We start from the raw sequence: 13,236 nt of genomic DNA, 5'->3' as shown, positions 1-13,236 counted from the left end.
CATTCCTATCTATGTACCAGCATGCCAAATTTGAGCTTCCTACATGGTTTAGTTATTGAGCTACGGGCTTGTGAACTTTGACAAAAAAAAGAGTGTGAACAAAATGGGCACCCCCCTCCCCCAGTAAAATTGGCTGTAACACGGAGAGTATACATCTTACATTCAAATAAATTTACAGTGTTTCTCTTAAGTACCATGGGTACACATGGTAATATTTTCAGATTTTTTTGAGACCTAAGTGTGCGGGCTCTTGTTGATTTGGCGTGGAATGACCCGTAAAGCTTCATGGCATTCAGCCCCTCAGCTGAAGAGACTCTCTCAGAATTGATTGTAACGGCTGGACACTGGACTACTAGGCGACCCAGGTTCGATTCCCAGCCTGGCTCATTTTTCCCAATCCTTCCCCGTCTCTCTCTCCTATTTCGTTTCCTGTCATCTCCCGCTGTCCTGTCTGAAAAATAATAAAGTCCTATTTTTTTTAAATGTGTTACTATTATTATTATTATTATTATTATTATTATTGTTATTATTATTATTATTATTATTATTATTTTAAAGAACTGACTTCACAGTTCTGATGTGGCAAATAGTTATCTCTGGAAACCATAGGCCTATGGATGAGGGCATGCTAATTTTCTCCTCCTTTCATTTTGGACAGGATATTGTCTTCTGCAGAGTTGAGGCACACCTGAGTCACGCTCCACAGTGGATGATGGACTAGACATCAATTGGGAGTGTTCTTTGTTGTTTTTTTTTTTTTTTTTTTTTTAATAAGAGGACATACAACATAGTGAAAGCCCCTTGGGAAACTCCAACTCCCATTGTCATTGTGACACAGCACTCCACAGCACACAAGTGAACACTGCACACAACGAAATTGCATTTTATGCCTCACCCGTGCAAGGGGGCAGCCCTCAGTGGCGCCCCATGGGGAGCAGTGCGGTGGGACGGTACCATGCTCAGGGTACCTCAGTCATGGAGGAGGATGGGGGAGAGCACTGGTTGATTACTCCTCCCACCAACCTGGCGGGTTGGGAGTCGAACCGGCAACCTCTGGGATGCAAGTCTGACGCCCTAACCGCTCACCCATGACTGCCCATTGTTCTGACTCTATACTTTTACAGCTGGAAATGAATCCTCAGTGGTCTCAGTGGTCTTCTTCAGTAGGCCTATCTCCCCCAAAAATACCACATCTTGGAGTATTCATCAATAATTTGCACTATTGGCCTAGTGTCTCTCATTCTGATAGTGATCGCCCCTTTTTCTGATATGAAAAAATGGAAAAAGCAAAATGAAATGAAAAAGTGGAAATTAAGATGAAACTCCATTTTGTACGACATTTCTTTACAACCTATTAGGATTGAACAATGTTACATTCCGTTAGAAATTGTTTAATTGCGCTCTTCATGCTCTCTGTAGGCTAATTATGTTTCTTTCATGCTGCCGTATGATTTGCCATGGCTAGCCTAGGCCTAGACACCGTTTTAAATTAAACATGATGTCAATAATAAAAAGAAAGAACTGTGCATTTTACAGGGAAATTATTCCCACAAAAACAGAAGAGATTTCAAGAGACTTGAACGAGGTTCATAAATGTAGAATTGATGGCCTCCCACCTCTAGATGGCAGTACCATTTTACAGCCATTGTGTTGTTACTTTTATTTCGACAGGTTGTTGTCTTGTTCACATTTTTGTTCTTCACAACTACTTCGCTTGAGAAAATGGCTGTGTAAACAGGTCTCGGAGCAAGAAAACGAATAATATGTTACCGTAAATACCACCTACTGTAGAAAGAACTTGGCATTGCTCGTTGGAGACGCACAGATACATCGCTAATGGCAAACAACTAAACCCACGAGAATTGGACTATGCGACTGAAGCAGATCTGCAACTTGGTCATACGGGTTCTAGAGAGTGAGCTAGCTAGCAGATGTCGGATTTGAACGTCAAGTATTTAGCGAGATTTAGCTTGGTATTTTGATTTTTTTTGCAAAATCGACGAGTCAGGAGACGACAGTTGTATGCTTGCCCAGGGCGCTTTCTTGATATTTCTTGAATTGCTGTTTACCTGGGGTCTGTTCTCTTTGATCCTAAATCAAGCGTCGTGAAGGAAACGCAGACTGATGTCACATTGAAGTGCGCATTATAGCACACGTATGCATTAGCAAGGCTAACTTGTCCAGACACTGTTGTACAACTACCAAAATACAGCCTAAATTACTGTTGTCTGAATTGCAGTGTCAGTATTTGTCGAGAGTGCATTTTGCTGGAGACTGATACGACTCCCGTATTTGCTTCCTGTTGATGAAACGAACGTCTCTTTGTAGCTAGAATAAATGGGGTGTGTTTAGATAGTTAACGACACATGTTTAGCCAACATTAGACGCAGCTGTCTTCCACTGGATGTAATATGTTGTGGGGAATCAGCAACAGCGGAACAACCATTTAAGCGCATTATGCTAACATTAGTAATCAAAAGGAAATGGTCGCAGTTTGTGAGGCAGCGTTAGGTCTTGGTTGTGAAATCAGTCAATACCGCGAAGAAGACATTCGCTCCACATAGGGTGAAGTTGTACCAGTTCAGTCCTAAACTACTGATAACATTAATGCGATTTTAGCAGTACCGACTAGCTGGCTTTACAGCTAGCAGGATTGGTTGGAGACATTTGTTCCTGAAGTGACTACGAATTTGACCCGATTGAAGTACATTTGTAACGGAAACCTTCTACGAGAGCACAATGTCTGATAACCAGGGTGTCAACAATAACAACATCCCCCTGAACAACAATGGCGGGGCCAACAGAATCAGAAATCCAAACATAAACCAAAACCCTCTGATCAACGTGAGGGATCGGCTCTTTCACGCCTTGTTCTTTAAGATGGCCGTGACTTATGCACGATTGTTCCCACCATCCTTTCGCCGGATATTTGAATTCTTCGTCCTTTTAAAGGTAAGGCATATCCTACAACTATTGGCTATGTTTTGAAGTTGACTTCTATAGCAGGTGTGTGTGTGTGTGTGTCTCTCTCTCTCTCTCTCACAGACACAGAGAGAGAGAGAGGGAGAGAGCAGCTGATTTTGTTATGGTACGCTCAGATTGCTTAGACTGCACTGCGCATGCTTGAACCTTTCTGTCCGACATAGAATATCCTCAACAGCTTTCTTTTTCCTGTGTTGTGTAAACACATGACTCTTATAGACTGAAGCAAGTCGACATAGTGTAATATGTCCCTGTTTATTAAGAATCGCTGAACAGTACCACAAAATAAGGGGGGGGGGGGGTGTCATGGTCGAGTTTACATCTAGTCCTCGACTTGGCTGACCTGCTCTGTCCACACACACGGATTACACCTTCCGTAAACTCAAGACATCGGGTGCTGTCCTCGCTGTCATTTTTTTTGCTTACTGTTTGGTGAGACGTGGTTGTTTATTCGAGGGAGGGAATGCTTCTGCTTCATCACGCGAGCAGTGATGCTCGCAGCTCGAGCCCATGCTACTGTAGAACTAGTGGTGCAATGCACGAGTGCTGCTGCAGCCTGCAGGAGGCCAGTCTCGCTCTGGTCTCGCCTGTCCTCTCCTCTGCTCGGCGCTGAGCTGACAGAGCAGAGCTGCTTCCCTTACCCTCCTCCTCGGCATCTGTCAGGAAGCTGTGGCCAGTGCGCATGGCATCTGTTCAGAGGTTTGGTGACACAGTGGTGTAGCTGTAGTAGTACATTAGCTATGTCTCCTCACTGTATGAACACTCAGGACATCAAGGACATCACATATGATGTGGGGCAGCCATGGCTCAGTGGTTAGAGCGCTGGCCGTTAGATCAGAGGGTTGCAGGTTCAAATCCCACCCTTACCAGCTTCTCATCCATGGCTGAGGTGCCCTTGAGCAAGGCACCTAACCCCACTTTATTCCTGGGCCTGTAACCAATACCCTGAACCTAAATAAGTGTAAGTCGCTTTGGATACAAGCGTCAGTCAGCTAAGTGCAATGTAATGTAATGTAATAATGTGGCAATGGAGAATAATGCATGGAAGACCAGTGGCCATGACCACGGCAGCATGCATTTGCCACAGGGCATACTTGTACTACTAGAGAGCATCACTGACCAGGGGCCTATTGTACAAAGCTGGTTCGGGATAAGTTAAGGTTAAGTTAAGTGGTAAATCATCTAATAGGAGAAGCTGGAATCCTCATTTTCTTAAGAAAAGCTCTTGTATTAGATGATTTACCTCTTAACTTAACCTTAACTTATCCTGAACCAGCTTTGTAGTATAGGCCCCTGACCTTCAGTGGTTTGGGTGTTTGGTTAGGTGAGAAGTCACTTGTCCAACAAGGGTATTGCTGTCTCCCCTATATTACATTACATTACAATGGATTTGGCAGATGCCTTTTAGTTTTAGCCGAAGCGACTTACAATTGGGGACATGATCATTACCAAACATCATACCCTACAATCATGCTCTACAATCTCCTTCAACAGAATTGAAGGGGGAAAACACATTGACCGCTGCGAATGGAGATCCAGATAGTCCCAGCTGACCAACAGATGAACCGTCTCCTATTATCTCCCGTGTTTATGGCCTTGGTCACCGATAGTGTGTTTGACCGTGTCACGACTCACCACAGCTGTGTGTAAAAGCAGGTCATCCCTCTCCCTCTAGGGATGCACCGATACCACTTTTTTGAAAACCGATACAAGTACGAGTACATTAATGTGTGTACTTGTTTGCTGATACCGAGTACCGATACCGATACCTTTTACCACCAAAATACAATGAAAATAAATGCATGGCCTTGTTTTTTTCCCACCTGTGATATTTTTATTGTCCATTTCCATGTAGATTTAAATGTTAGTAAATGTATGAGGTGGCACTTTTTTCCATTATGCTTTCAAGTCCACAGGACGTGACAAGATTTTGCATTGTTTTGTGTAATAGCAGTATCGTTCCTGGTATCGGCAAGTGCTTGACAAGTACGAGTATAATGAGCAGTATCGGGTGCCGATTACCCGTGCAACCCTATCTCCCTCCTCTCTCATGTTCTGCAGGAAGCGAAGTTGAGAAAACTTTCCTGTTGAGTAATGCCAAATTGACCATGATTGTTGTTCAATCCATGACTCACAGCAACGTACACTTGTAGTAAATGTCATCTAATCTCAGGGCCAGAAGCATCATCTGATTTTAATGTATGCTCAACTTCTTAGCTATGTACACAAACCCGTTATTAAAATCACATGGGACGGTGTGCACACATAAAATCCATATTGTTCTTTAAGGTTGAAAGGTTGCAATCGATTTACCCATCTCTGGACTGGTAACACAGCTGCAGGTACTCTTGTGTTGTGATTGGCATTTCCCCTTTGGCATTAGGAATACCAGACGACTGCAGAATATTCAGTGTTTGTGCTGCTGTCTCTTTAAGTGTGTGTGTGTGTGTGTGTGTGTGCGCGCGCTCGTGCGCGCTCGCGTGTGTGTGTGTTGGGGCTTGCCTGCTAGGGTGCAGACTGTTGCAATGTCACTTGTCATTTCTCTGCGCTGGCTGCCTCACAGTCTCCTGACATTGGGTGCATTCCAATATGCGACCTTGCGTCCTCCACTTGTGGTTGTGGCCTTGCCCCGCCTCCTGGCCCCTCCTCCGTGGAGAAAACAATTCAGTTTCCCAGCTGTCAGCCTAGCCACAGCAACTTTTGGGGGACTATTCTTCATTCACCATTCAGTTTGCAAATGAGAAAATTACTTTACAATTGAGCTTTTGCGAGATATTGAAATATAATGCTGTTGTCAGTGATGTCATCATGATGTGCTTGTGGCCTCATACCAGGAAATCAAGTGGAGGACGCAAGGTCGCAAATTGGAACGCACCTAGTGTGTACCTGTGTAAACTCGGTGCCTGTCATTGTCATTGTCGCTGTCCTCTGTCGCCCGTGACGAACGATGCAGGTTTTTTTTTTCTTCTGTCTGGTGCGTTTTCTAGGTTATGAGCCTCTGCTTGGTCCTCTGTCTCCCATCCCCATAGAGAGGGCCTTTGTTTTCAATAACGGTTCCCAAACGGTGGGCCCCAGAACCGTATTAAGCTAATGTGGAATGTGTCCCCATGCACTATACCTCACAGATGCCCCCTTTATGAGCAATATTTGTAAAGCTTGTGTGGTATGGCGTGGTGCCCTTCGCTGGTGCTAATTGGTTGGATGGAGCCCCTGGGCACAGTGCCACTGGCCCTCATGGAGAAGCTGGTCGCCATGGGTGGACTTGTTGCCATGGCATCGACACACTATAAGACCACTTTATTGCCCATGCAACACGTCCATGCATTTCATCACCTATGCTGCATATTGGCAACATTTCTGTCACACGCAAGACGTCATTGATGAGAGAGGTTTAATTCATTGTCTTGCAATAGTCAGCACAATGGAAAAAAGGTCATTTCCTCATTTGCGATGGGGATATTGAATGAAGTCCCCCAAAAGTTGTTGTGGCTAGTAGAGTAGAATAGAGTAGAGTACGTGTAGAGTAGAGTAGAGTAGAGTAGAGCAGAGCATCATTTATTACGGCTGACTGCGGGGAAACTTCATTGTTTTCTACACAGAGATGGGGTGGCGAAGCTCGAAGCCACAAGCACAGGTTGAGGATGGGAGTTAATGGAAGGAAGGATAGTGGAACACACCATCGGTCGGCTTGTGGCCTCGTTCCAGGAAGTAATACGTCGTGATGACATCACTGACAACAGCATTATATTTAAATATCTCGCAAAAGCTCAATTGTCAAGTCATTTACTCATTTTCAAACAAGATGGTAAATGAAGAATTATTTGGCTAGGCTGACATAGGGGAAACTTAATTGTTTTCTCCGTGGAGGCGGGGCATCAGCAATGCGTGAGGCCACATGCCCCAGTGGAGGACGCAAGGTCGCATATTGTAACGCACTCAGTGTTTCATGACATGTGTTTCCTCTTCCTGTCTCCGTGTGCAGCTGTTTTTATTTTTCATTTCATTTATCCTTTATTTAGCCAGGATTGTCCCATTGAGACTACAGTCTCTTCTGCCAGGGAGTCCTGGTCATGGCAGCATACATATAGTTACAGACACAGGCAAACACGGAAAATAAATGTACAAAAAACACATTAAGAAGAATAAGTTTACATAAAACGTATTTTGAGACCAAAAGTAGCCTATGTGCTGCATAGTATAATTAATTTGCATTATAATTTCACTGCTGCTGTTCCCTCTTCCCGTCTTTGCAGGGTGTGTTTGTTATGACGGCTCTTCCCTCTCTCTGTCTCAGTGTAGTGGGCACTGTATAAATGGCCACGTTTGGGAAGGCGCATTTCTGCTCACTCTGCATGGCGCACACAGGCACACTTTGCCCTTTCAATGCAAATTTCCTTCCAGAATGCGTCGAAATTCGCCTTGCGCATCCACCACACTGTGTAGACTGCGCAGAAATGTGCTGTCACGAACACGGCTAATCACTGCTGTTCCCTCCCTCTGTCTTTGTTTGCTCTTTTTATAATTACTGCTGTTCCCTCTTCCTCTCTCTGTGGGCTATGTTTGTGCTGACCGCGGATCCCTCTTCCTGTCTCCGTACACTAGCTCTCTTTTTTTATGTAATGACCGCTGTTCCCTCCACTTCCTGTCTGCGAAGTCTCTCTGTTTATGATGACTTCCTGATCCCTCTTCCTGTCCCTGCAGGCCCTTTTTATAATGGTCGCCTTCATGACTGCACGTTTCTTCAGTCTGCGCGGCAGTGTGCATGCGCACTTTACCATTTCAATGCAAATTTCTAAATAGAATGCATCGTAATTTTGCATTGCATGCTGCGCAGACTGCACAGAAATGCGCCGTCATGAACGTGCATGTCTGTCTCCCAATGTTTGTTGGTCGTTTTTTAATGACTGCTGTTCCCTCTTCCTGGTTTCTGTTCACTGCTGTTCCCTTCTTTTCCTCTTAGCGTAGGGTGCTCTTTTTATTATAGTGACTGCTGTTCCCTCTTCCCATGACCGCTTTTCCTTCTTCCTGTCCCCATAGGCTCTTTTATAATGACCGCTGTTCCCTCTCTCTTCCTGTCCGCACTCAGGCTCCGTTTTTAATTACTTCCTGTTCCCTCTCTCTTCCTGTCCGCACTCAGGCTCCGTTTTTAATTACTTCCTGTTCCCTCTCTCTTCCTGTCTGCGTAGGCTCTGTTTATAATGAACGCTGTTCCCTCTCTCTTCCTGTCTCTGCAGGCTGTTTATAATGACTTCCTGTTCCCTCCTCTTCCTGCCTGTTTATAATGACTTCCTGTTCCCTCCTCTTCCTGCCTGTTTATAATGACTTCCTGTTCCCTCCTCTTCCTGCCTGTTTATAATGACTTCCTGTTCCCTCCTTCCTGTCTGTTTATAATGACTTCCTGTTCCCTCCTCTTCCTGCCTGTTTATAATGACTTCCTGTTCCCTCCTCATCCTCTCTGTTTAAAATGACTTCCTGTTCCCTCCTTCCTCTTCCTGTCTCCGCAGGCTCTGTTCGTGCTCTTCATCCTGGCCTACATCCACATCGCCTTCTCGCGCTCGCCCATCCACTGCCTGGAGCACGTGCGTGAGAAGTGGCCTCGCGACGGCATCCTGCGCGTGGAGATCCAGCGCAACTCGAGCCGCGCGCCCATCTTCCTGCAGTTCTACGAGACCGAGGGCTTCCAGGTAGGGGTGGGTATTGGCAAGGAGCTCATGATCAAGTCAAATCAAGTCAGCTTTTATTGTAATTTTCTTCATATGCACAAGTCATACAAGGGAAATGAAATTACGTTTTCTCTCTATACCATGCCAGGACATAGACATATACAGGACTGACATTTTACAGACTGACATAATGTGCAAGACAGGACAAGTAACAGTGATGGACTGACAGTACAAATGAACATTTAACATTTCTGTACATGCTTTCTGACAGACATTGACGCGATAGGCACTTTGAAACGCACATTTTAACAACAAAACAAACAAAAACACGGGAGAGAGAGAGGGCCGCTGCATCTGTGTGCGCCGCCACTGGAAGGATTACGATTCGATATGCATCACTGTTACATACTGATGGTATTTTGCAGGACTTCATGACAAAAGTCAAGGAAGCTCGTTTCGTTTAGACCAGGGGTATTTATTTACAATAATTAAGTATTTACAGAACTGAAAATGGATAAGTGAACATAAACACAAAGGGGAATGTAAAGCGGCGTACACACCCATTACTAGCTTCTCGCTTGCTCGCCTACTCGCCACTCTCTCACGCAACGTTCGCTGAAATTTCCTGCAGCTTTAACTGCCAATGTACAGGCGAGAAGTACCGAACTCTGCTTTCCTATTGGTTACTCGCTTACTCGCCTCGCTCGAAGTTCAAATATTTTCAACTCGGGATCCGCCCACATCGCATCGCTTGTACAGTACTCGCCTGCTCGTCTCGCTGGAACACATTGACATTCTATTGACTTCATTTGTTGAGCGAGTAACTAGTAGCGACATGTGTGTGTACGGCCCTTAACATCATGGGAGAAGCAATAACAGGCGCAAGAGTAGACCCAGATATACCACAACACACATGCCACAATGCAATACTATCACACCATGCATTGCAATACATGTATTATTGCAATTGATTGCAATATTTACTTCAGTAAATGTTTAAAAATACAGCTTACTTGCCGGTTGCGCTGTATCATTTATAAGTCAATTGAATTTCTCTGATCCAACAGAAATATTACCTACTTTCTATTGAAAAAAAAGAACCTGCAGTGGCACATTCCACACTCATAGTCGATGTCATGAATTGGTGCAGTATATTGTGAAAATAAGTATCATGATACATTATCATGAATTGATGCAGGATATAATGGAAATAAGTTTTGCGATACATTGTCAGCTATTGGGCAGCCAATGGTCTTTAGAAGATTGGAGGTTCATATCCCACCTGGACCAGCACATTCATCCATGGCTGAAGTGCCCTTGAGCAAGGCACCTAACCCCACATTGCTCCAGGGCCAGTAACCAGGGCTGATAGTACTCAGGCTCCAAGCCTGATTTCAGGCTTGACAGAGTTTGCAAAAATAAGAACATTGATAATAATTCGCCATTAGGTTATTCTTATCTCAGAAAGTGTTACTGGTTCAGGGTTTTCTTCTACTATCAGGATTGAATAATGGTCATACACAGGCTATTAAATGTTTGAATAATGTGTCAAAATAGGCCTACATTACGTCACTATGCAGTATCTTGTAGTCGTCGTTAGAGCAGGGGAAAAAGTTCAGGCTCAGGATTTTTTTTCACTATCACCCCTGAGTAACCTATATCCTGTACCTAAATAACTAAGTCCCTTTGGATGAAAAGCGTCAGGTAAGTGTAATGTAATGTAATGTAATGTATTGACGGTTTTCTTTGCACACCCCCTCTTCCTCCAGGGCCTGGTGAAGGAGACCGAGGGAGACGAGCTGGGGGGAGGCTTGGAGGTGGAGGTGGAGCTGGAGGTGGAGCTGGAGGGGGCTCCGGTACCCGTGCAGCACCTCCCCACCGAGGAGGAGGTGGAGGAGGAGGAAGAGGAGGTCACCATGGAGATGTCCGACAACAGCTCCATACATGTGAGGACTGGAGGCCGTGAAGGCCCATTACTACCTCGTTTCATTACTACCACTTACATTTGTGTTTGTGTTTTACCCCTAACATCCGCTTTTGCGGGGTGCATGTGAAAGTGTAGTGTGTGCAAATGTTTTCTTTTACAAAAAAAAAAGAAATTGGTTAGAATTGGTGAATATGCCTTTACTTGACATGACAGTAGCGTAATCAGGCCTCTAAATTAACACCAAAAGAAAATGTACTAGCCACTTTCTCTCACTCATTTGTTATTGTGTGTTTGGCTAGTAAAATTAACATCTACTTAAATCTTTAATTTGGCTGGTGATGAATAAGGTTAATTTAGAGCCCTGAGGGTAATGCCAGGAGAGTGAGTGGGAGAGGGAGATGGGTAGACCTGCTGGGAAATAGACCGTATTCGATCCTGGGTCCCTGTGGGCAATCTGCCTGTATATAGTATGATTGTCTTATCACAGTGTGTCTCTGCGACAATAGTGTCCCAATACTTTAGAGATTAAGGGCAAAAGGGCTTAAATTCCCCTCAAAGTTCCCCTTGAAATGGGCTGAGTTTGACATCTGTGGTGTGCAGAGTCGTTGAGGCAGGCTAAGCACAGCTACGCTGGCCTATAACATGTAATTAAGTATTGAGAACGGCAACAGTTGGGTTCTGTTTTTTTCTCCACCAAAATATTGTGCAAGACACCTCTGAATTACATTGCTCGAGACACTTCTCTACCAACTGTGATTGTGCCCGCTGTCTTTGTATGGGTGTGTGAATCTCTTGTATCAGTCTGTGGTCTGTCGTCATTATTTAGTGTTAGCTGCATTTGATGTTTGATCAAACACAATTTAAATTTTCTGTACCAACACCTGGTGCTTAGATTTTTGCCAACTTAAGGAGTAGGTTAAATCCTGCACATCCAAAAACATCTGACCTGGAAGCAGAACAACCAAATGATGACATAAAAAATGAAAGAAGTCCACTTTTGTGTAGCGTTTCGGGTTAAAAAAAAGCAAAAGCACAAAAATCCTGGTTGAAGCAGACTTTTTTCCTTTTTTCCCCCTAGATATTTGACAATAAAAACACTACTTAACTTTGACCTTGACCTTTACCATTGACCTTTGGCCCTTGTTCCTGCAGTTTGAGCTGGACATGGAGCCGCGTCTGAAGGCGTCGGTGGCGGCTGGAGGGGCTGGCCTGGGCCTGAACGACTCAGTGGAGCTCTCCTTCAGCCAGGCGCCCACTAAAGGTATGCAGCCCCTGCAGGACACAGTCTCCGAGATTGAGATGCTAACGAGAGCAGGTAAAGCTACAAGCCACCACTACCGGACATCTCCTCCTACTCCTACTCCTCCTGCTCCTCCTCCTTCAGCTCCTGCTCATGTTCTCCTCCTCCTACTACTCCTCCTCAGGGGTGTGTTTCTCGAAACCGTAGTTGTTGTTAGCCAGCCAGTTGGGTAAAGCTACAAGCCACCACCACCGGACATCTCCTCCTACTCCTGCTCCTCCTTCAGCTCCTCCTGCTCCTCCTCATATTCCTCATGTTCTCCTCCTATTTCTCCTCCCAGGGGGGACCCACTAGTTTGACGCCCTTTCGGTACTTACGTGGTACATCACATGGTAATCAAACATTTCAAACGAGCGATTAAAAGTTAAGGTTAGGTTTAGGTTTAGGGTTAAGGGTAAGGTTAGGGTTAGGGTTGTATGACGTAAGACGTAAGTACAGAAAGGGCGTCGAATTAGTGAGTCCCCCTCCCAGGGATGTATTTCTCGAAACCGTAGTTGTTGTTAGCCAGCCAGCCAGTTAGCAACTTGGGTAGTTGTCAGTGGGAAAGTAGCTAATGCATAGAGGTAGAAAATAACACTAGAGTGGACATGGCAATTCACAACAGCACTGGGAAGTGGCACATGGCGCCTCCCATTGTCTGTAGGTAGTGTAGGCACCTTCAGTCAATTCAAGTCAATGGAGAACACGCCCACCTCTGTTAAAAAAATGGACTAAAACTGTGTGAATATGAAGTAACCCATTAATCAAAGACCAGATTTGAAATGTCAGTATAAATATCTACTTAAGTCATGAGTCGATAAAATACATCTAAAAATCGAATTATATTAATTCTGCACATATTTAGCAACACACTTCAACTATTGTCCTTGAAGAGTATGTTGATAGACATTTTCACATTATTAAGCCATTTTTTGACAGAGGTGAGCCTCCTTGTCCATTCATTTCCATTTATCAGACCTACCTACAGATAATGGCCGCCACAGATTGCCGTCAGAAGGGGGGCGGGGTCACCTCTAGTGTTATTTTCTACCTCTATGAGCTAATGTGGTTAGCTTAGCAACTATGGTTTCGAGAAATGCACCCCTGGGGCTAACAACTACACTTTCAAGAAACACACCCCAGAGTTGTATACAGTAGAACTTGAAGCACTCAGATAGATATAATTACAACACTAGTAGTATGATATTACACATTTAAAACCATGTAACATGATGCCACCAGTGTTGTCATTACATCTGTAAGAATTAGTTTACATCTACTTTATACAACTCTGGAATGCATTTCTTGAAACCATAGTGGCTAACTATATAAGCCGCTTTGTTGTTTTCAATGTAATTTCCCATTGGCAACTACTCAAGTTGCTA

The 13,236-nt window shown here is 44.4% G+C and overlaps 1 protein-coding gene across 2 annotated transcripts in view; it reads left to right on the top strand.

Moving 5' to 3' along the window:
• Positions 1–1,716: 1,716 nt before the first annotated feature.
• tmem259 (transmembrane protein 259) overlaps positions 1,717–13,236 on the top strand; it is a 52,856-nt gene continuing 41,336 nt past the window's right edge. The window contains exons 1-4 of one of the 2 annotated variants that reach the window (XM_063200540.1): positions 1,717–2,952; positions 8,487–8,666; positions 10,415–10,591; positions 11,725–11,887. In XM_063200540.1, the coding sequence (XP_063056610.1) occupies positions 2,740–2,952; positions 8,487–8,666; positions 10,415–10,591; positions 11,725–11,887 (733 nt within the window). In that variant the 5' untranslated portion in view covers positions 1,717–2,739. Of the gene's footprint in view, positions 2,953–8,486; positions 8,673–10,414; positions 10,592–11,724; positions 11,888–13,236 lie in introns of both variants that reach the window. The other variant, XM_063200541.1, reaches the window with a different exon arrangement.

Source organism: Engraulis encrasicolus, chromosome 6 (genome assembly GCF_034702125.1).
Source record: "Engraulis encrasicolus isolate BLACKSEA-1 chromosome 6, IST_EnEncr_1.0, whole genome shotgun sequence".
Lineage (NCBI taxonomy): Eukaryota > Metazoa > Chordata > Actinopteri > Clupeiformes > Engraulidae > Engraulis > Engraulis encrasicolus.
This window is presented reverse-complemented; position numbering and strand designations above follow the sequence as displayed.